General features: G+C 38.2%; 1 protein-coding gene across 5 annotated transcripts in view; it reads left to right on the top strand.

Moving 5' to 3' along the window:
• Positions 1-24406, top strand: part of ZNF169 (zinc finger protein 169) — a 55745-nt gene that overhangs the window by 3859 nt on the left and 27480 nt on the right. For 2 of the 5 annotated variants that reach the window (XM_010835961.1, XM_010835960.1), the window contains exon 2: positions 8858-8943. The exons of 1 other annotated variant lie outside the window; for it this stretch is intronic. In XM_010835961.1, coding sequence (XP_010834263.1) covers positions 8866-8943 — 78 coding nt within the window. In that variant the 5' untranslated portion in view covers positions 8858-8865. Of the gene's footprint in view, positions 1-8857; positions 8944-14662; positions 14785-24406 lie in introns of all 5 variants that reach the window. 2 more of the 5 variants (XM_010835962.1, XM_010835963.1) reach the window with 2 other exon arrangements.

Genomic DNA, 24406 nt, shown 5'->3' with positions numbered 1-24406 from the left:
ACCAGGCTCCTCCATCCATGGGATTCTCCAGGCAAGAGTACTGGAGTGGGGTGCCATTGCCTTCTCCGAATATCAAGTCTACCTATCCATAATATGGACGATCCATTGTTTTAGACCTTTGATTTTTTTCAGCAGAGTTTTGTAGTTTTCCTCATGTATATCTTCTACAAATTTTTAAAAGACTTATATCTAAGTATTTCATTTTTCTGGGTGCTACTGTAATGTTTTTGATTTCAAATTCCATCTGTTCATGGCTGGTATATAGGAAAGCAGTTGATTTTTGTATATTAACCTTGTGTCCTGAAGCTTTTATATAATCACATGTTCTAGAAAGAAATCTTGGATTTTCTACATAGACAGTTGGACTTCCCTGGTGGCTCAGTCAGTAAAGAATCCACCTGCAATGCAGGAAACCTGGGGTTGATCCCTGGGGTCAGGAAGATCCTCTGGAGAAGGCGATTGCAACCCATTCTAGTATTCTTGCCTGGAAAATTCCATGGACAGAGGAACCTGTGGGCTATAGTACATGGGGTCACAAAGAGTCAGACACGACCTTAGTGACTGAACGCCACCACCACATAGACAATCAAGTCATCTTCAGAAAAGACAGTTTTATTTCTTCTTTCCTAGTCAGTATACCTGTTATTTCCTTTTCTTGTCTTCTTACATTATCCTGGAATTCCAGCTTGATGTCGAATAGGAGTGGTGAAAGGTGACATTCTTGCCTCGTTTCTGATCTTAATGGGATAGCATATAGGTTCTCACTTTTTTTTTAAATTTTATTTTATTTTTAAACTTTACAATATTGTATTGGTTCTGCCGTATATCGAAATGAATCTGCCACAGGCATACATGTGTTCCCCATCCTGAACCCTCCTCCCTCCTCCCTCCCCATACCATCCCTCTGGGTCATCCCAGTGCATCAGCCCCAAGCATCCAGTATCGTGCATCGAGCCTGGACTGGCAACTCGTTTCATATATGATATTATACATATTTCAATGCCATTCTCCCAAATCATCTCACCCTCTCCCTCTCCCACAGAGTCCAAAAGACTATTCTATACATCAGTGTCTCTTTTGCTGTCTTGTATACAGGGTTGTTACCATCTTTCTAAATTCCATATATATGCATTAGTATACTGTATTGGTGTTTTTCTTTCTGGCTTACTTCACTGTGTATAATAGGCTCCAGTTTCATCCACCTCATTAGAACTGATTCAAATGTACACTTTCAAATGCTGTTAATTGTAGATTTTAACTTTTTTAGGCACAGCAACAATTGTTTGCAGAGAGTATCAGCACAGCCTATCTTTAACCTAAGCCTAACAAAATTAACATTGATTCTTTAATGTCATCTAATATCTCATCAGTGTTCATATTTCCTTGATTGCCTCCAAAATGTCTAAATAAGGTCCACACATGGCATTTGAATATCTCTTCAGTCTCCTTTTATTCCATAAGACCTTTCTCTTTTTATACTATTAACTTGTTGAAGTCTTAACAACAACAACAAAAAAAATTGCAAATTATGTCATTTTACTCTCAGCACTTCAGCTTCATTTCTTAATAATGATTTTTCTCTGTATCCAGAATATCATGATCTTACCTAACAATATTCACAGTAATTCTCTAATGTCACCTAATACCCAGTTCATTTGAATTGGCCTTCATAGTTCCCAAAATGTTTTTCAGTTCGTTTGTGCAGATTCCTAGTGGCTCAGATGGTAAAGAATCTGCTTGCAGTGAAGGAGACTGGGTTTGATACCTGGGTTGGGAAGACTGCCTGGAGAAGGGAATGGCAACCCACTCCAGTATTCTTGCCTGGGAAATCCCAGGTACAGAGGAGCCTGGCGGGCTGCAGTCCATGGAGTCGCAAGGAGTCAGACACAACTGAGCCACTAACACATTCACTTTCACTTGTGCAGATTAGTCAGTTGAAGCTAATAGATGACACCTGAAGAATGATGTTTATTTCTTAAGTGGATTTGTGTTAAGGAAAATCTCCCCTCTAAAAAATTTTGTCATGAAATTGACTTGCTGAAGACCTAGGGTATTTTATGACTGTCCATTCTTACTTTCAAATATCACATTTCAAATCTTGGGTATATAAGTGGAGGGGAAGGAAGAGCCAGGTTATGGCTTCTATCCAGCTTCAGATTTCTCTCCAAATCTACATTCTGTTTGAACTGTAGCGCCCTTTCTGTTTTGAATTTCCTAGGCCTTGTCCTTAGGGCTGATGTAGATGGAGAACTTCTGTTTTTACTATGATAAGTCACCATTTCTCACCATGAATGCTCACTTGTGGGCACTATGAGACCCTTTCCTATTAATAGAGTCCATTCAGTGATTTAATAGAGTCTTACCCAGTTGGTGGGGCTGTGGGCTTCATTTGCCAACTAGAGATTGGGGCTGAACCTGCTACTGGTCCAGCTCTGGGGGCCTTATGTACAGGACACTGGTTAAGAATGGGCAACTCTCTCTGGAGTGGGAGCACTGAGTCCAGGACACTAGACTGACAGAGAACTCCTGATCCCAGAGAGTACTAATTACTGAGAACTCCCACGAAGGCTTCCACTTCTGTCCAAGACCTGATGCCACCAAGCTGCTGGCAACACACAGTGCAGGATGCCTCACCCAAATAAGAAGCATGACGAAAACACAAACCCAGTCATCAGCAGACAGACTTCCCACAGACACTCCCCCAAAAGGCATTTCACATAGCCCTTCCCATCAGAGGGAAAAAAAACTCACCTCCTCCCACTAGAATGTAGGTACAAGTCCCTCCAAATAAGAAGCTTGTCCAAACTAATGGACCAATCTCAACCACCAAGGGCAGAGACCAAAAGGAAGAACTATGACCCTAAAACCTGGGGAAAGGAGACTTCAAACTAGTAAATTAGAAAAAAAAAAATGAAAAGACAGAGAAATATTACACAAATGAAGGAGCAAGTTCAAAACTCAAATAAACAAAGAGGAAATAAGCAAACTACATGAAAAGAATTCAGAGTAATGGTAATAAAGATGATCCAAAACTTTGGAAATAGAATGGAGAAAATGCAAGAATCAGTTAACACATTCAAACAAAACAATTACTGAAATTAAAAATACTCAGGAAGGGATCAATAGCAGAATAACTGAGGCAGAACAATAGATAAGTAAATTGGAAGGTAGAATGGTAGAAATAACTGCTGAAGAGCAGAGTAAAGGAAAAAGAATGAAATGAATAAAGGATAGTCTCAGAGACATCTGGTCAAATAGTAACTGCATCAACATTCAAATTATAGGGGTCCCAGAAGAAGAAGAGAAAAAGAAAGGGTCTGAGAAAATTTTTGAAATGATTATAGTTGAAAATTGTCCTAACATGGGAAAGGAAATAGTCCATCAAGTCTAAGAAGCCCAGAGAGTCCCATTGAGGCTAAACCCAAGGAGAAACATACCAAGACATATACTAATCATACTAACAAAGATTAAACACAAAAGCAACAAGGGAAAAGCAGTGAGTAACATACAAAGGAAACTCCATATGATTAACAGCTGATCTTTCAGCAGAAACTCTGCAGGCCAGAAAGGAATGACAGGATACATTTAAAGTGCTGAAAGGGAAAAATATACAACCAAGATTACTTTACCCAGCAAGGATCTCATTGAATATTGATGGAGAAATCAAAAGCTAAAGACAAGGAAAAGTTAAGAGAATTTAGCACCACCAAACTAGCTTCACAACAAATGTTAAAGGGACTTCTATAGGCAGGAAACATGAGGGAAGGAAGCCTACAAAAACAAACCCAAAACAGTTAAGAAAATGCCAACGGGAACATATATATATCAACAATTACTTTAAGTGTAAATGGATTAAATGCTCCACCCAAAACACACAGACTGGCTAAATGGACACAAAAACAAGACTCATATGTATGCTGTCTATAGGAGACCCACTTTGGACCTGGAAACACATACAGACTGAAAGTGAGAGGATGGAAAAAGATATTTCATGCCAATGGAAATCAAAAGAAGAGTAGCAATTCTCAAATCAAATAAACCATGAAATAAAGAATATTATTAATAGAAGAGATAAGGAAGGACACTATATGATGATCAAGGGATCAATCCAAGAAGACATAACAATTGTAAGTATTTATGCACCCAACATAGGAGCATATCAATACATAAGATGAACACTAACAGAAATTAAAAGTTGCTTACTCCTTGGAAGGTTGTTATGACCAACCTAGATAGCATATTAAACAGCAGAGATATTACTTTGCCAACAAAGGTCCGTCTAATCAAGGCTATGGTTTTTCCAGTTGTCATGTATGGATGTGAGAGTTGGACTGTGAAGAAAGCTGAGCGCCAAATAATTGATGCTTTTGAACTGTGGTGTTGGAGAAGACTCTTGAGAGTCCCTTGGACTACAAGGAGATCCAACCAGTCCATCCTAAAAGAGACCATTCCTGGGTGTTCACTGGAAGGACTGATGCTGAGGCTGAAACTCCAATACTTTGGCCACCTTGTGCAAAGAGTTGACTCTGGAAAAGACCCTGATGCTGGGAGGGATTGGGGGCAGGAGGAGAAGGGGACGACAGAGGATGAGATGGCTGGATGGCATCACCGACTCAATGCACATGAGTTTGGGTGAACTCCGGGAGTTGGTGATGGATAGGGAGGCCTGGCGTGCTGTGATTCATGGGGTCACAAAGAGGCGGACATGACTGAGTGACTGAACTGAACAGACATAAAAGGGGAAATTGACAGTAATACAATAATTGTAGGGGACTTTAACACCCCACTTACGCCAATGGACAGATCATCAAAACAGAAAATTAATAAGGAAATATAAGCCTTAAATGACACATTAGACCAGATGTACCTGATTGAAATCTCTAGGATGTTGTATCTACATGCAGAAGAATACACTTTCTTCTCAAGTGTACATGGAACATTTTCCAGGATAGACCACATCTTGGGTCAACAATCAAGCCTTTGTAAATTTAAGAAAATTGATATAGTATCAAGCATCTTTTTTGATCACACTGCTATGAGACTAGATACTAATTACAGGGGGGAAAGTGTAAAAAGCACAAATATATTCAGATTAAAGAATATATTTCTGAATAACCAACAGGTTACTGAAGAAATAAAAGGGGAAGTAAAACAATCCCTAGAAACAAATAACAACAAAGACATGACTCAAAATCTATGGTATGTAACAAAAGCAATTCTAAGAAGGAAGTTTATAGCAATACAGTCTTACCTCAAGAAATAATAAAAACATCAAATAGACAACCTAATTTACACAAAGAAGAACCAAAAACCTCCCAAGTTAGTAGAAGGAGAGAAGTCATAAAGATCAGAGCAGAAATTAATGAAAAGAAGGAAACAATAGTAAAGATTAATAAAACTAAAAGCTGATTCTTAGAGAAGATAAATGAATTTTACAAACCACAAGCCAGACTCATCAAGAAAAAAAGGGAGAAGCCTCAAATCAACAAAATTAGAAATGAGAAAGGAGAGGTTACAGCAGACAATGCAGAAATACAAAGAATTATAAGAGACTATTACAAACAGCTATATGCCAGTAAAATGGACAACCTGAAGAAATGGACAGATTCTTACAAAAATTTAACTTTCCAAGACTGAACCAGGAAGAAATAGAAAATTATGGACAACCTATCACAAGCACTGAAATTGAGACTGTGAGAAGAATCTCCCAAAAAACAAAAGCCTAAGGCCAGATGACTTCACAAGTGAATTCTGTCAAATATTTAGAGAACAGCTAATGCCTGTCCTTAAACTCTTCCAAAAAATTGCAGAGGAAGAAAACGTACAAACTCATTCTATGAGGCCACCAATACCTTGATACCAAAACTAGATAATGACATCACACAGAAAATTATAGGCCAATATCACTGATGAACATAGATAAAAAAATCCTCAACATAATAATATCCACATATGATAAACCCACAGCAAACCATTTTCACCATTATCCTCAATGGTGAAAAACTGAAAGCATTTCCTCTAAGACTAGGAACAAGACAAGGGGGCCCACTCTAGCCACTAATATTCAACATAGTTTTGGAAGTCCTAGCTGTGGCAAACAGAGAAGAAAAAGAAATGAATCTAGAATTGGAAAAGAAGTCAAACTCTTACTGTTTGAAGATGACATGATACTATACATAGAAAAGCCTAAAGATACTATCAGAAAATTGCTAGACCTAATCAGTGAAATTAGTAAATTTGCAGGATATAAAATTAAGACACAGAAGTCAGTTGTATTCCTATACACTAACAATGAAAAGTCAGAACGAAATTAAGGGATCAATCCCATTTACATTGCAACAAAAAGAACAAAATACCTAGGAACAAACCTACCTAGGAAGACAAAAGAGCTGTATACAGAAAACTGTAAGGCACTGATGAAAGAAATCAAAGATGACCTAGACAGATGGAGAGAGATGCCATGCTCCTGGATTGGAAGAATCAATATTGTGATAGTGACTATACTACCCAAAGCAATCTACAGATTCAGTGCAATTCTGATCAAACTACCAATGGCATTTTTCACAGAAGTAGAACAAAATGTCTCACAATTGATATGCAAACACAGAAGACCCTGAATAGCCAAAGCAATCTTGAGAAAGAAGAATGGAGCTGGAGGAATCAATCTTCCTGACTTCAGACTATACTACAAAGCTATAGTCATCAAGACAGTATCGTGCGGCACAAAAACAGAAATACAGACCAATGGCACAAGATAGAAAGCCCAGAAATAAATCCATGCACCTATGGCACCCTACTCCAGTACTCTTGCCTGGAAAATCCCATGGATGGAGGAGCCTGGTGGGCTACAGTCCATGGGGTCGCTAAGAGTCAGACACGACTGAGCGACTTCACTTTCACTTTTCACTTTCATGCATTGGAGAAGGAAATGGCAACCCACTCCAGTGTTCTTGCCTGTAGAATCTCAGGGACAGCAGAGCCTGGTGGGCTGCCGTCTATGGAGTTGCACAGAGTCGGACACGACTGAAGTGACTGAGCAGCAGTAGCAGCATGGGCACCTTAATTTTGATAAAGGAGGCAAGAGTGTACAGTGGAGAAGAGACAGTTTCTTCAATAAGTGGAGCTGGGAAAACTGGACAGCTATGTGTAAAAGAATGACATTAGAACACTTCCTAACACCATACACAAAGATAAACTTGAAATGGATCAAAGATCTTAAGGTAAGACCAAAAACTATAAAACTTGAAAACATAGGCAGAATGCTCTATGATGTAAATCACAGCAAGATCCTCCATGACCCATCTTCTAGAGTAATGGAAATTAAAAGAAAAAAATAAACAAGTGGGGCCTAATTAAACTTAAAAGCTTTTCACAGCAAAGGAAACAATAAATAAGATGAGAAGACAACCCTCAGAATGGGAGAAAATAACTGCAGATGAAGTAACTAATAAAGGATTAATCTCCAAAATGTATAAGCAGCTCAAACAGCTCAGTATTAGAAAAGCAAACAGCCCAATCAAAAGTGGGCAGAAGACCTAAACAGACATTTCTCCAAAGACAACTGGGTGGCTAATAAACACATGGAAAGATGCTCAACATCCCTCATTATTAGATGAGAAATCAAAACTACGATGAGGTATCATCTCACACTGGTCATCAAAAAAATCTTCAGTCAGTAAATGGTGGAGAGGATGTGGAGAAAAAAGAACTCTCTTGTACTGTTGATAGGAATATAAATTGATATAGCCATTATGGAGAACAATATGGAAATTGTTTTCCATATTGTTTTTCCTTAAAAACTAGGAATAAAATTACCATATGACCCAACAATCCCACTATTGGACATACAGTGTGAGAAAGCCATAGTTGAAAAAGACACATGTACCCCAGTGTTCATTGAGCACTATTTACAGTAGCTTGGACATGGAAGCGAAGTAGATGTCCATCGACAGATGAATGGATAATGAAGTTGTGGTACATATATACAATGGAATATTATTCAACTGTATAAAGGAATGCATTTGAGTCAGTTCTAATGATGTGGTTGAACCTTGAACCTATTATGCACAGTGAAGTAAGTCAGAAAGAGAAAAACAAATGTTACATATTAATGTGTGTATATGAAATCTAGAAAGATGACACTGATGTATCTGTTTGCAGGGCAGCAGTGGAGACATTGACATAAAGAACAGACTTGTGGACAGAGTGGGGGAAGGAGAGGGTGGGGCAAATTGAGAGAGTAGCACTGAAACATGCACATTACCATATATAAAATAGATACGCAGTGGGAGTTTGCAGTGTGACTCATCAAGCTCAAACATAATCTGTGACAACCTAAAAGGATGGGATGGGGTGGGATGTGGGAGGAGGTTCAAGAGAGAGGGGACATATATATACCTATGGCTGATTCATGTTGATGTATGGACGAAATCAACACAATATTGTAAAGCAATTATCCTCCAATTTAAACAAATTAAAAAAAAACTGGAAAATGTAAATGTAAGAAATCTTTGATGACAAAATGCAGATCAATGGCTGTTGGGGAGGGGAGTGAAAGATTACAAAGGAGCACATTAGTCATTTTTGGAAATGACTAATAAATTTACTCTATTCGGTGTTGTGATGTTTTCACAGGTGTATAAGTATTTCAAACTTACTAAGCTGAATACTTTAAATACTTGTATAATTGTGTGTCTAATATATGCCAATAAGATATAGTTTTTTAAATTAAAAAAAGAAGGGAGGCCTCTGATACCATCTTCAACCTGCTTTCCTTACCTCCTTCTTGCCTCTGCTAAACTGTGAGGCTGGATAGATGGGTACTCCTCCTACACATCCCTTTCTTCTCTTTCTCTAGCTCTGCCTATGCGACGAGTCTTCTCTAGGAAGAGCACTCACCAGACTAAGAACATGGCCCCAGGGCTCCTGACTACTAGGGATGAGGTGAGTCCTAAAATTTCTTCCTAGCTCTTATAGGATGGACCCATTTCTTTTGTCGTGTACCGGAGCTGCCTTGATGGTGTTAGGCTGTACCTACCTCTGATCTTGGAGGTGTGACTTGTCTTACCTGGAGCCTTTTCTTGGACTCCTCTGGTCCATTCATGAGCTATACATTCATCAAGTAGTAAATTGTCATCAGCACAGTTGAAACACAATTATGGTTATGTGCCCAGTGATTCCAGGGCCTAAAAGAGTGAAGGAAGGCTTTCAAAGGAGGAGCTGCCTGAGCTGACCCTGACAGATATGGCAAGTTGAAGAGCTGAAGGAATGTATTTCTGTGAGAATGTGACTGGAAGCCTAGCACGTCTCTGAGACCAGGGGATCTGCAGGCTGTCCCTCGTCATATGGGAAGCTTGGAGCCGTCCGTGGCCTTTTGTTACATCAGTTTTCTCTGTGTAGAGGTGAGGATGCTGACTTGCTGTCTGCTGGTGATTCATGGGTAGCTATAATTTGGCTGGCCCCATGCTTTATATTTAAACGAGTTTTCCACACTTAAAAATTGGAAGAATACACCTAAGTCCTGAGTCCACATTCTTGGTGCATATGACAAGTAGCTGGAACCAAACAGCATCCCCATGGTGTAGTCACAGCCTCTCGTGCCCCTTGGCCCCATGGCTGAAGTGCCTGCTTCATTCATTCATTACTTGCCTCGGCTCTGAAGGTTTTGCTTTTACCCACTCTGAGTCTGAATGGAGATAGTTCAACCAGAATCCTGAAATCCAGGCTGAGGAGTTTGGGCTTGAACTTGGAACAAGTTAGGTTTGAAGGATTTTGAGAAGTTTGCCATAAGTAGTAATTGAATGAATATATGTCCTAAATGAAAGATTTTCTAATCCCTAAGACTAGGCAGCTTGTGACCTTGACATAATCAAATGGAGTTAATGTTTACTGACTGCCTAAACAGACGCCAGGTGGGATACTTCTATTGATTATTATCATTTACAAAAAATAGTGTCAGTTGGTCTAATTAAATTTTGTGTTGCCTGTAATAAAAAATATGACAAGTATAAAATTTTTTTGTTAGATCTGAACTGCTGAGCTCATATGGTAGGTATTTGCCTGTTACTGTATAAGTTAAACATACTTGATTTTGATGTTATCAGATAACATTGAGGGCTGTATGTCCCTCAATTGTCAAATCTTTTATTTGAGAGAAAGTGTTTATGCAGTACATGCAATTCAGAATGTTTCCTAAGGTATTTGTGGGGGGAATTTCTTTTATAGGTTTCTCTTTACCATTACTGATATTAATAGAGAGACATTCTTGGCCAAAATGAAACATTATTTTCCTGCCCCTTCCTGTGGGATCCTTGGCACACCCTGAACCATATCCTGTCTATGACCATCATCTCTCAATATACATTTTTTCCCTTTTATTCATTAATTAAAAATTGAACCCAGGGCATGAGCATCTGAGTAGCTTTGTTTTTATTTTTTAATATTTAATTTTTTTAAATTGTGAAAGTGTGATAACATATTCACAGGAGACTTGGAAAATACAGAACAATGTTACATATAGTTCCAGTATATTATAATTATTTTTTTAAGTAGAAAAGTTAAGATTTTTAGTTGGAGTTTCAAACTCTCATAAATTAATAGAATATAGAGAAGTAGAAGGGTTTAGTAGACCTGAAAAGCACTGTGAATGAATTCAGCATAATTAAAATTTATACAATTTTCACACAATAGTAGGATACAAATTCTATTCAAGTTCCTATAGACTGTAAACTAGGAGACACTGGAACATATCCAGGGACATAAAACAAGGTGCCAAAATTTCATGGTCTAAAAATGTTGAAATCATGCAGTCTATTCTCTTATCACTGTGAAATTATATTAGAAATTGATATCAAAGATATTTGAAAATAGCATATTTTCAGGTGCCATGTGACATTTATCAGGATAGATCTTCGACTTAGCCATCAAGAACCTCAATAAAGTTAGACTGAAAAAAAAACACAGAGGATGATTGCAGAGAAGAAAGGTTGCCTATCTCCTTCATTTGGTTGTTTTTCTGGAACTTTATCTTGTCCCTTCATCTGGGACAAAACCCTCTGCTTTTTCATCCTGGTTAACTTTCTAGCTACTAGTGGTTTTCTAGCTACTGTGGGATTGTAGTTCTTCTTGCTTCTTCTGTCTGCCCTCTGATGGAAGAGGCTGAGAGGCTTGTATAAGCTTCCTGATGGGAGAGACTGGTGGTGAGAAAAACTGGGTCTTGCTCTGGTGGGCAGAGGTATGCTTGCTGCTGCTGCTGCTAAGATGCTTCAGTCATGTCCGACTCTGTGCGACCCCAGAGATGGCAGCCCACCAGGCTTCCCTGTCCCTGGGATTCTCCAGGCAAGAACACTGGAGTGGGTTGCCATCTTCTCCAATGCATTGAAAGTGAAAAGTGAAAGTGAAGTCGCTCAGTCATGTCCAACTCCTAGCGACCCCATGGACTGCAGCCTACCAGGCTCCTCCCTCCATGGGATTTTCCAGGCAAGAGTACTGGAGTGGGGTGCTATTGCCTTCTCCATAAGAGGTATGCTTAGTAAAACTTTAATCCAATTATCTGCTGATGGGTGGGGTTTGGCCTGAGGCAGCTCAGCCCTGGGGTCTGTGGACTCTATTGTAGGGTTAATGGAGACCTCCAAGAGGACTTAGGCCAAAGACCCTCTTCCAGGACTGCTGCTGCCTTTGCCCCCATCCTTATGGTTAGCCACTGCTAACCCACACCTCCACAGCAGACCCTTCAACACAAGCAAGTCACTGCTCCTTTTCCCTGGGTTTTGGCATGTACAAGATTTTGTTTGTGTCCTCCCAGAGTGGAGTCTTTGAATCCTCCAATCCTGTGGAAGTCCTGTAATTGAATCCCACTGACCTTCAAAATCCGATTCGCTGGGGATTCCCAGTTCCTTTGCTGGATCCCCAGGCTGGGAAGCTGGATGTGGGGCTCAGAACTGTCACAACAATGGGAAAACTTCTTTGATAATATCATTCTCCTGATTGTTGGTTGCCCACCTAATGGGTATGGGATTTGATTTTGTGTTTGTGCTCTTCCTACCATCTAGTTGCGGCTTCTTCTTTGTCTCTGGACATGGGATATCTTTTTTGGTGAGTTCCAACATCCTCCTATTGATGGTTGTTCAACAGCTAGTTGTGATTTTGGTGCTTTGGCAGGACTGAGTAGCTTTGCTTTTAAGAAGTTTCCATACTTGCAGATATACGGTACTCATAACATACTTGTTTCATAAAGGGACACGATCTTAACTTACTCTGAAAGAAAACAGAACAATGGATTTGTTAGGTTTGTTTGTTTTGCTGTTAGTTATTTGAGACATAGAAATTTACGTATTTTCAGTTCAGTTCAGTCGCTCAGTCATATCCGACTCTTTACGACCCCATGGACTGCAGCATGCCAAACTTCCCTGTCCATCAACAACTCTCAGAGCTTACTCAAACTCATGTCTATTGAGTTGGTGATACCATCCAACCATCTCATCCTCTTTCACCCCTTCTCCTACCTTCAATCTTTCCCAGCATCAGGGTCTTTTCCAAGGAGTCAGTTCTTTGCATCAGATGGCCAAAGTATTGGAGTGTCAGTTTCAGCATCAGTCCTTCAGTGAATATTCAGGACTGATTTCCTTTAGAACTGACTGGTTTGATCTCCTTGCAGTCCAAGAGACTCTAAAGAATTTTCTTCAAAACCACAGTTCGAAAGTGTCAATTCTTTGGCACTCAGCTTTCTTTATAGTCCAACTCTCACATCCATACATGACTACTGGAAAAACCATAGCTTTGACTAGATGGACCTTTGTCGGGCAAGTAATGTCTCTGCTTTTTAATATGCTGTCTAGTTTGGTCAAAACTTTTCTTCCAAGGAGCAAGTGTCTTTTAATTTCATGGCTGCAGTCACCATCTGCAGTGACTTTGGAGCCCCCCAAAATAGTCTCTCACTGTTTCCATTGTTTCCCTATCTATTTGCCATGGAGTGATGTGACTGGATGACATGATCTTGGTTTTTTGTATGTAGAGTTTTAAGCCAACTTTTTCACTCCCCTCTTTCACTTTCATCAGGAGGCTCTTTAGTTCTTCGCTTTCTGCCATAAGAGTGGTGTCATCTGCAAAACTGAGGTTACTGATATTTCTCCCAGCAATCTTGATTCCAGCTTGTGCTTCATCCATCCCAGCATTTCACATGATGTACTCTGCATATAAGTTAAATAAACAGGGTGACAATATACAGCCTTGATGTACTTCTTTCCCAATTTGGAACCAGTCTGTTGTTCCACGTCCAGTTCTAACTGTTGCTTCCTGACCTGCATATAGGTTTCTCAAGAGGCAGGTCAGGTAGTCTGGTATTCCCATCTCTTTCAGAATTTTCCACAGTTTATTGTGATCCACACAGTCAAAGGCTTTGGCATAGTCAATAAAGCAGAAGTAGATGTTTTTCTGGAACTCCCTTGCTTTTTCCATGATCCTGCGGATGTTAGTAATTTGATCTCTGGTTCCTCTGCCTTCTCTAAAACTAGCTTGAACATCTGGAAGTTCACGGTTCATGTATTGCTGAAGCCTGGCTTGGAGAATTTTGAGCATTACTTTACTAGCGTGAGATGAGTGCAATTGTGCAGTAGTTTGAGCATTCTTTGGCATTGCCTTTCTTTGGGATTGGAATGAAAACTGACGTTTTTCAGTCCTGTGGCCACTGCTGAGTTTTCCAAATTTGCTGGCATATTGAGTGCAGCACTTTGACAGCATCATCTTTCAGGATTTGGAATAGCTCAACGGGAATTCCATCACTTCCACTAGCTTTGTTCACCACTTTCTAATTCCATAATGTTTTCAGACCCCTCCCACCCTAGAGGTGGAGAAGGAAATGGCAACTCACTCCAGTATTCTTGCCTAGAGAATCCTGTGGATGGAGGAGCCTGGTGGGCTGCTGTCCATAGGGTCACACAGAGTCGGACACGAATGAAGCGACTTAGCATGCATGCATGCATTGGAGAAGGAAAGCAACCCACTCCAGTAGTCTTGCCTGGAGAATCCCAGGCACAGAGGAGCCTGGTGGGCTGCCATCTGTGGGGTTGCACAGGGTCAGACATGAGTGAAGCAACTTAGCAGCAGCACTCCAGAGAAATCCTGCACTCATTAGGAGTCACTCCCCATTCTCCCCTCCCCCAGCTCTTGACAACTACTAATCTATTTGTATACATTTGGTTGTTCTGGATGTTGCATATAAATGGAATCATGTAATATATGGTGTTTTGTGGCTGTTTTCTTTCACTTGGCATAATATTTTCAAGATTCATCCACACTGTAGCCCAAACCAGTAATACTTTATTCTTCTTTAAGGTTGAATAATATTCCATTGTTTGGATATAAGCCATTTTGTTTACTCATTTATCAGTTGATGGATATTTCAATTATTCCTGTCACTATAATTTAATTAAGATTTTTGGTCTGTCTGTGTGCATCTGACAAGTTTTAATGATAAAATTATAGTATTTTAAAACTAGTGACTACACCACTATCATACCTTTTTTCACTTTAAAAAATGAAAAAAATCACAAACATTTACATTCAAATCAGTAACTCTACTGGTTAAATCATTAATAGATTTTCACTATTCCATCCCGCTGTGTTTCTCAGTCATTAGAAATTTAACCTGTTCTCAATGTTTCAGAATTGTTTCTATGGGAAATTTTATTCATGAAGTGAATTTTGGACTTACCACAGAATATGGCCAAGTGAAGAAAGATGCCACCAAATATGGCCAGGTGAAGAGAGATGAGTGTTTTAGATCATGTGAGTTACAATTCTATAGTAGAGCATCTGTGGGTTTTTGTCTGCTTTTAAAACCATTGACAAGATGCTCTAACACCTTTGCTCTCTATTCTGCTACCACTAGCTTTCCTTTCCCTCCTGCCAGATGTTTGTCCCTTCCTGTATCATAGGTTTTCCCCCTTTCCTTCTTATGGCATCTGTGTTCCCTTTCTCTCTACATGCCTCATCTTGATTTTTAGCCCTCTGATTTTTTCATGTCTATTCTGAATCTTACTCATGTTTTAAATTTAATTTTTCTTTTACTTATAAAATTTTTGTTTTGGCTGTACATGGATTTTATTGTGGTACACAGGCTGTTTGGTGCATTGGCTTTCTCTAGTTGCAGAGCATGGCTTAGTTGCCCTGAGGCTTGTGGGAGCTTAGTTCCCCAACCAGGGATCAAACTTGTGTCCCCTGCATTGGAAGGCAGATTTATAACCAGGGAAATCTCTAGATTTCTACTAGACCACCAGGGAAGTCCCTAAAGTTTAATTTTTTTTTTTTTGGTGTTACAAACCATAATTCACCCTGTGGATTAAATTTCCAGACAAGGACTTTAAACTCTCTAATATTAGCTATACTCAGTGAGGAAAGGAAAATAGCATTATCAACTATCAGATAAAATCAACTGCTAGACAAAGGGAAAGAAGAACATTTTGGAATGATAAAGAGGTCACGTCATCAGGAGGACATAACAGTTAGGTGTGTATATACTTATTCAAAATAGCAAAACTTCAAAATAATTGCCAGAATTAAAGGGAAAAAAAGATTCCCCTCTGAGTAATTGATAGGACAACGAGGTAAAATTTAGTAAAGAGGTAGATAATCTGAAGAAAACTAGCAACTGTGTTATCCTGGTTGATAGTTATAGAACACACCACCCTACAACTGTGGAATACACATTCTTTTCGAGTACATTTGGTATGCTCACCAAAATAGACTACATGGGGTTCTGTAAAGGAAATCTTAACAAATTTAAAAAGATGCAAAGAATACAAAGTATATATTTTGTGACTAAGAGAATTGTGTTAGAAGTCAACAGTAAAATATCTAAGTAAATTTCAAATATTGGAAATTAAACAATACAGTCCTTACTATCCTTACACCAAAGAAGAAATTGCCTAGAAAATCCCATGGGCAGAGGAGCCTGGTAGGCTGCAGTCCACAGGGTCGCGAAGAGTCAGACACGACTGAACGACTTCACTTTCACTTTTTACTTTCATGCATTGGAGAAGGAAATGGCAACCCACTCCAGTGTTCTTGCCTGGAGAATCCCAGGGATAGGGAGGCCTGGTGGGCTGCCGTCTATGGGGTTGCACAGAGTCGGACACGACTGAAGCGACTTAGCAGTAGCAGCAGCAGAGAATATTTCAAACAGACTGATGATGGAAATACAACTTACCAAAACTTGTGGGAGGCTAACTGAGTAGTTCTGCCTTGCCAGCCTTCCAGCAGTGTCATCCATCACTCTTGGGGCTAACCCATGCCTAGTGTCCAACTTGACCCATGAAGTATCCCTAGAGGGCCTGAGAGGAAGACAGTATTGCTGATTGGGCCCACATATTTTCTCTTCCATTTCACTTTCTGTTCCTTATTGTGGAAGCTCAGGGTCTGTAATAAGCACTGAGGACATGCAAGTAGGCTTAGTAGTTGGGAATTTACTGAAACAAATACCCCAGAGCTATCACCTGCTTGCGTTCTTAGACTTGGATAGAGGCAGCTTATTGTAGCTACAGTGCTACCTTGCCAATTGGCTAATAAGCCACTTTGGACTTTATCTATATTTCTTGTTATCAGGCACATTGGGCCAAAACCCAAGGTCTCCTTTGCTTAATGAGGAAGATAACTTCAGGACAGAAACATCATAGGCTCTGCCTTTAATGGACTAATGTTGAATGGAAAATTCATGTATATAACATAAAACAGGAAATTCTGCAATAAAATGAAGACAAACCATCTTATTTTGTGAAAGAAGAAATCTCAGATATTGGGTTTCTTCATGGTACTGGGAATGCTCTTGCGGCATTGTCCTTGGGAGCCCGGTTTGGGGAAAGCTTGTAACACTGGCTTAGGTTGCTGCTGCTAAGTCACTTCAGTCGAGTCTGACTCTGTGTGACCCCAGAGACTGCAGCCCACCAGGCTCCCCCGTCCCTGGGATTCTCCAGGCAAGAACACTGGAGTGGGTTGCCATTTCCTTCTCCAATGCATGAAAGTGAAAAGTGAAAGTGAAGTCGTTCAGTTGTGTCTGACTCTTCGAGACCCCATGGACTGCAGCCTACCAAGCTCTTCCATCCATGGGATTTTCCAGGCAAGAGAACTGAAGTGGGCTGCCATTGCCTTCTCCCTGGCTTAGGTTAGGTTTCTCCAATACCTTCCCTGAGAAACTCATTTATTTCTGGCAGGTGACCATGTCTCCCAAAATTCTTCAGTAACAAGAACCAAGGGATTTGATGAGTATAAGATCAGTCTAAACTCAGAATTTCCTACAAAGAGAGTGATACTTCAGGAAGAAGAACCCACATTTGTGGAAATGTGTCGTTTATGGCAGAGGCTTCAGATTCAGTTATGAGCTCAGGCAACATCAGAAAATTCATTCTGGTGAGAACCTTATATGTAGGATAATGGAAGTAAATGCTTCATTGAAAGCTCAAAACTTACTCAATATCAGAGGATTCATTCTCACTTGTAAAGAGAGAAACTTTACAAGTGTACTGAATATTTTAAAAGCATCAGTCAAAATTCTGATCTTTCACATTAGCAATTTCACACCAGAGAGAAACCCTATGGATGTCACAGTGTAGGAAAAGAAAGGATTCAAATCCATCCCAGATCTCTTTCAGCACTGGGTTGGCAGGGCCCCTTGAGCTCAGAGGGGTGACCCTGCCTCTGTGACTCTTTGAGAGCCTCTGATGTAAGCAAAGAGTGGCAGCCTTGTCCCTTGGCCTGTGGTGGAATTGGCAGCCCTGACAACTTATGAATAGCCTTTCTTTCCTTAGCCTAATGATAGCCTAATCATTCCCCATGGCTCAGACAGTAAAGCGTCTGCCTGCAATGTGGGAGATCCAGGTTTGATCCTTGGGTTGGGAAGATCCCCTGGAGAAGGAAATGGCAACCCACTCCAGTATTCTTGCCTGGAAAATTCCATGGACAGAGGAGCCTGGTGGGCTATAGTCCATGGAGTCTCAAAGAGTCGGACACGACTGAGCGACTTCTCTTCACTTTCTTTCCTTGAAGGATAATGCATATTCACATTCTTCTTATCCCATCCCATTTTAAACTGCCTGCCTACTGACTATCCATGAGGAAGCCCTGGCACAAAAACTTTAAATCAAATATCTTAAATATGCATGAAGACCTAAAGGAAAATGAGGACATGGAATGAAAAGAACTAAGTCAACAATATTTGAACAAATAGAGTATCAATAAAGAGAATTTATAAAAGAGGACCATATAGAAGTCTTGGTGCTGCAAGCTCAGTAACTGAACTGAAAAATTCATTATAGGGATTCAACAACATATTTAAACAAGGAAAATTAAGTCTGTGCCACTTGGAAATACTTCAATTGAAGTTACCCATTCTGAGGAACAGAAAGAAAAGATTAGTAAAATGTGAACAGTTCTTGAAAGACCTGTGCGACACCATCAGGTTTACTTTACATACACATAATGGAAATTGCAGAAGGAAAGAAGAAAGAAAATTCCAAGAAATAATATCCAGAAACTTCCCATGTTTGATGAAAGACATAAATCTATACATCCAAGACACTCAACAAACTCCAAGTAAGATAAACTAAAAAAAAATCCACATTAGGACATATTAGTCAAATTGTCAAAACCCAAAGACAGAATTTTGAAAACAGCAAGTAAGAAGTTGTTTGTTACCTGCAAAAGACCCTAAAATAGATTAACAGACAATTTTTAATCAGAGCCCATGGAGGCCACCAGTCAGTGGGATCACATATTTTAAATCTTGGAAGAAACACTGTGAACTAAGAATTCTATATCTGGCAAGTTATTCTTGAAAAATGAAGGATAAATCAAGATGTTAATTTAAACAAAACCTGAGAGAGCTCATTAATGATAGACCTGCTCTATAAAAACCCTGAACCAAAAAAACAAAACTTCAGGCTGAACTGAAAATACATTAGGTAGTTACTCTAAACCATTAGAAAGAGAAGTGAATGCTAGTGCATAAGCTAGTATAAAAGCCAATATTATTGTGCTTTTTTGTGTAGTTTATAACTTCTGCTTTTTCTATGTGGTTTCAGGCAAACACAGAAAGTATACATCTATATTAGTGAGCATACACGGTATAAAGATGTAATCTTGGACAATTAGAAAATAAGGGGAGTGGGATGGAAAAATATAGGAGCGAGAGTGCTGGTATACTATTGAAACTAAGTTAGTAGACTTTTACAAGTTAAAAATGTTAACATGTTAACCACTAAGAAACTACTTAAAAATACACAGAAAATTAAAGAAGGGGATAAAGGTGAAAAAAAACCACAAGGGAAAAAAATATTTTAAAAGGCAGCAATGGAGGAATTGAGAAACAAAAGACATACACAGAAAACAAATGGCTAAATGGCAAAGGTAAATCCTTCCTTTTCAATAAACACATTCAATGTAAGTAGTATAAAATCCCCAGTCAAAAGGCCTAGGTTAGCAGTTTGGATTTTAAAAAGAAAAACAAGATCTGTGTGTGATTGTCTATAGGAGACTTACTTTAGATATATAGATATAAAGAGGTTGAAAGTAAGAATGGAAAGAAGTGAAAGTAAGAGTGAAAGAAAGAATGGAAAAGATGTTTCATACTAATAGTAACCAAAAAAGAGTTGAGATAGCTGTACTGAGACAAAGTAGATTTTAAATTAGGAAAAAATAACAAGACGAAGAAAGATATCATATATTGATAAAAAGCTTACTACAGAAAGAAGATATAATGATTATAATATATATCAATATATAAAAAACATATGGAATGACAATGGACAGAATTGAGAGAGAAAATAGTTATACAATAATGGTTGATGAGTTTAATACTCAGCTTTATATACTGCATAGGGCAGCCAGATAGGAGATCAACAAGGAAAAATAGAACTTGAATCACACTATAAATCAATTGCACCTAACATGTACAGAACACACCACCCAACAACAATAAAATATATATTCCACTTAAGTGCACATCAAACATTTTCCAGGACAGACCATATCTTACGCCACAGGTAAGTCAGTAAGTCTTAAGTTTGAAATGATTAAAATCTTACAGAGTAACTTTTCTGTTCACAGTGGAATGAAACTAGAAATGAATAACAATTTTGGAAAATTCACAAATATGTGGAAACTAAGTAGGACACTCTTAAACAACTAATGTATCAAAGAAGAAAAGTCACATAAAGAAAATACTTTGGGAAAAAAATGGAAATTAAAACATGACATACCAAAACTTATGGAATATGGTGAAAGCAGTGCTTAGAGGGAAATTTATAACTGTAAATGCACATATTAAAGGAGAACTTAATAACCTAACTGTATAACCTGTATAACTAGAAAAAGAAGCACCAAGTAAACCCAGGCTAGCAGAAGGAAGAGAAATAACAAAAGTTAGAGCAAAGACAAATAGAGAATAGAAAAATGACAGAGAAATCAAGAAAACCTAAAGTTGGTTTGTTAAAATGATCATCTAAATTGACTAACAAAAAAATAAAACTCAAGTTACTCTAATCAGAAATCAGAAATTGAAAACTTTATTATCAATTTTTTAAAGATATAAAGGATTGTAAGGGAATACTATCAACAGATATGCTGCCCAAGGTGAAATTAACACATTTTGAGGCATACACATTTCTATCTAAACTTCCTCAGTAAAGAATAGAAATTATGAATAGATCTATAATTAATGAGAATATTGGATCAGTAATTAAAAAAAAAACTCTCAACAGAGAAAAGCTTACAGTGAGATGGCTTCAGTTATTAATTCTACTAAATATATAAAGAAGAGTTAAGACAAATCTTTCTCAAGCTATTCAAAAATATTGGAGAGGACACTTCCTATCTAATTCTGTGACAAATTTCTCTGACTCCAGAGGTCTCAGACAAACAGTCTTCAAGAAAAGAAAACTACAAGCTAATATTCCTTATTAATATAGGGACAAAAGTCCTCACCAAGATGCTCTCAAAGTGAATCCAGCAGCATATTAGACCAATAGAGGTTTACAATGTGTTTTAGAATATTAATATCCTGTAATACTGCATTCAGAGAATAAAGTATAAAAACTGCATGAACATTTTAGTTGATGACAAAAAAGCATTTGACAAAATTCAGCATTCTTTTCATGATAAAAATATTGAGTAAACTAGGAATAGATGTAAACTTCCTCAACATGATAAAGGCCTTATATGAAAAAATCTACACTAATATTATTCTTACTGGTGAAAGACTGAAAACTTTTCCCTGAAGAACAGTGCAAGATAAGGATTTCAGCTTTTGCCACTTCTGTTCATCATAGTACTGACAGTTCTAGCCATAATTAGGCAGAAAAAGAAAAGATCCAAGTTGGAAAAGAAGCAAAATTATATCTTCACTGAAGACATTATCTCAAATCTATACAACAATCCACAAAACGTTGTTAGAGCTGATAAATTAATTCAGCAGTTTCAGGACACAAAATCAACACAAAAATGACAGTTGTATCTATTTGTTTCCAAAGACCTATTCAAACAGGAAATATGTATATTTTTAATTCCATTTGTAATGGCATCAAAAATAATGTTCTGCTATAAACTTAACCAAGGAGTCAAAATAAATGTTCACTGAGAAGTGCAAAACATTGCTAAAATTAAAGAAGACCTAAGTAAATGGAAAGACTTCCCATGCTTATGGATTGGAAGACAATATTCCTGCAAAGACAGTAATATCCAAAGTGATCTATGGATTCAGTACAGTCCCTCTCAAAATATCTTTCATGTTTTATATAAATAGAAAAAAAAAAACCCTAAAATTCATTTGGAATCTCATAGGACCCTGAAGTCAAAAGAATCTTGAAAAAGGAAAAGAAAGTTGGAGGACTCACTCTGCTTGGTTTCAGTACTTAGTACCAAGCTACAGACAGTGACAAAAGTGTCAAACTGCCATAAGTATAAACATATAGATTAGTGGAATAGAACTGAGAGCTTAGCAAAATATCTCTTATATATGGTCGATTGATTTTTGACAAGGATGCCAAGACTATTCAGTTGAAAAAGAACAGTCTATACAAGTGGTGCTTGGACAACTGGATATCCACAACTAAAAGAACACACTTGAGATAAATGAAAAATTAAAAATCCTCTGCAAAGAAATAGAAGATACAATGAATCAGCATGTAGAAATTTCAGAACTGAGACATATGTACCTAAAAGAAAAAGCTCAATAGATCGACTTAACAGCAGGTTAGAGGTAACAGAGAAATTATTGAATTAGAAGACAGAATAATATAAATTACCCAGTCTGTGCAACAGGGAGAAAATGTAGTGGGAAAAAGATGAACAGCCTCAAGAACTGTGAGAGTATAACAAAGTATCTTAACATTTGTGTTACCACAGTTCTAGAAGAAGAAGCAAAGAAGGGCAGGGTTGAAAAAGTATTAGAATAATTAATGGCTGAAAAGTTCCTAAATTTGGCAAGGGACCTACAGATTCAAAAAGCTTAGTATATCCCAAACGTGATAAGCCCACTGAAATCCATGCCAAGACACATTATAATGAAACTGTTGATGACTAAAAATGAAGAAAACATCTTGAAATCAACTGGAGAAAAATAACACATTTCTTACAGGGGAAGAAAACCGTTAGAATGGTAGTGAATTTCTCATCAGAAATGACAGAGGCTAGATGGAAAGTGATGCAATTTTCCAGGTGCTGAAAGAAAATAATTACAAACCCTGAATCCTATATGAAATAAAAATATTTTTCAGAAATGAAGGGAAATCAGGGCATACTTAAAGGAAAACTCAGAATTTGTCTCCAGCAGATGAGGAAAGGCAATTTTATAAACAAAAAGGAAACAATAAAAGAGGGAACCTTGGAACATCTGTGTGCAGTAAAAGGTTAACATAGCAATCTGTCCTTAGAAAGTCCTGCTGGTAAGACTATCTTTTGGCTAGAATGGGAATCTTGTATTTTAGGTGGATTGGCACCATTCCCGGAGCTAATAAGAATGGCTCTCTGTGCCTAAAACTATGCAAACAATGGGTTTATGCTTTTCTTCTAGTATCTTGAATTTTGGTGTGTGCTAGGCAGAAGGTGCCTGTGTGACCAGCCCACCATTTAAAAAGCTGGGCAGTGAGCTGCTAATGAGCTTCTTTGTGAAAACATTTAGCACATGTTGTTATAAATCCTTTTTGAAAGAATTAAGTGGGGTCATGTGGGGACTCCAATGGGAGAAAGAAGATTTGGGGTGTTTATTCCTGGTTTCCTCTGGATTTAATCTCTTGTATCATTTCCCTTTGCTAATTTTGCTTTGCATCATTTTGTTGTAATTATAGCCACTTGTGATAGGTTTTGTGCATCTTCCTAGTAAATATCAAACTTGGGGGTGGTCTTGATGACCCTTGGCACAATCAGGAAGAGAGTAAACATCATAATGAAAAATAAGCACTTAGCTTATGTATGAATTTTTCTAAACCTATTTTGATGGTTAAAGTAAAAATTATTACACAGCCTGAGGTGATTCTAAATGTATATAGAAGTAAACACTTAAGAAAATGACAATTTAAACAGAAAGGACAAGAGGATGTAATGGGAGGTAAAGTTTCCATACTTCAAACTGGTAAAATGACAATACAAGTAGACCAATAAGTTATGTGTGTGTATGTGTATATATGTATGTATATATATATATATGTATATATATATATATAATGTAGCACCTAGAGCAACTACTAAAAAATCTATACAAAGAGGTACACTAAAAAACAATATAGATAAAAGAGAATGTTAAAAAAAATTCAAGTAACTGACAGTAAGTCAGTAATAAGAAAACATAAGCAGAGGGAACAAAATTAAAATGGTCTAAATACACCAACTAAGAGAGACTGGACTGGAAGAAACACAAGCTGGAATCAAGATTGCCGGGAGAAATATCAATAACCTCAGATATGCAGATGACACCACCCTTATGGCAGAAAGTGAAGAGGAACTAAAAAGCCTCTTGATGCAAGTGAAAGTGGAGAGTGAAGAAGTTGGCTTAAAGCTCAACATTCAGAAAACGAAGATCATGGCATCCGATCCCATCACTTCATGGGAAATAGATGGGGAAACAGTGGAAACAGTGTCAGACTTTGTTTTTTTGGGCTCCAAAATCACTGCAGATGGTGACTGCAGCCACGAAATTAAAGGACGCTTACTCCTTGGAAGGAAAGTTATGACCAACCTAGATAGCATATTCAAAAGCAGAGACATTATTTTGCCAACAAAGGTCCATCTAGTCAAGGCTATGGTTTTTCCTGTGGTCATGTATGGATGTGAGAGTTGGACTGTGAAGAAGGCTGAGTGCCGAAGAATTAATGCTTTTGAACTGTGGTGTTGAGAAGACTCTTGAGAGTCCCTTGGACTGCAAGGA

Source organism: Bison bison, unplaced genomic scaffold, assembly GCF_000754665.1.
Source record: "Bison bison bison isolate TAMUID 2011002044 unplaced genomic scaffold, Bison_UMD1.0 scf7180017864057, whole genome shotgun sequence".
Classification (NCBI taxonomy): domain Eukaryota; kingdom Metazoa; phylum Chordata; class Mammalia; order Artiodactyla; family Bovidae; genus Bison; species Bison bison.
Note: the sequence above shows the minus strand (reverse complement) of the source record. Positions and strands in the feature narration are given on the sequence as shown.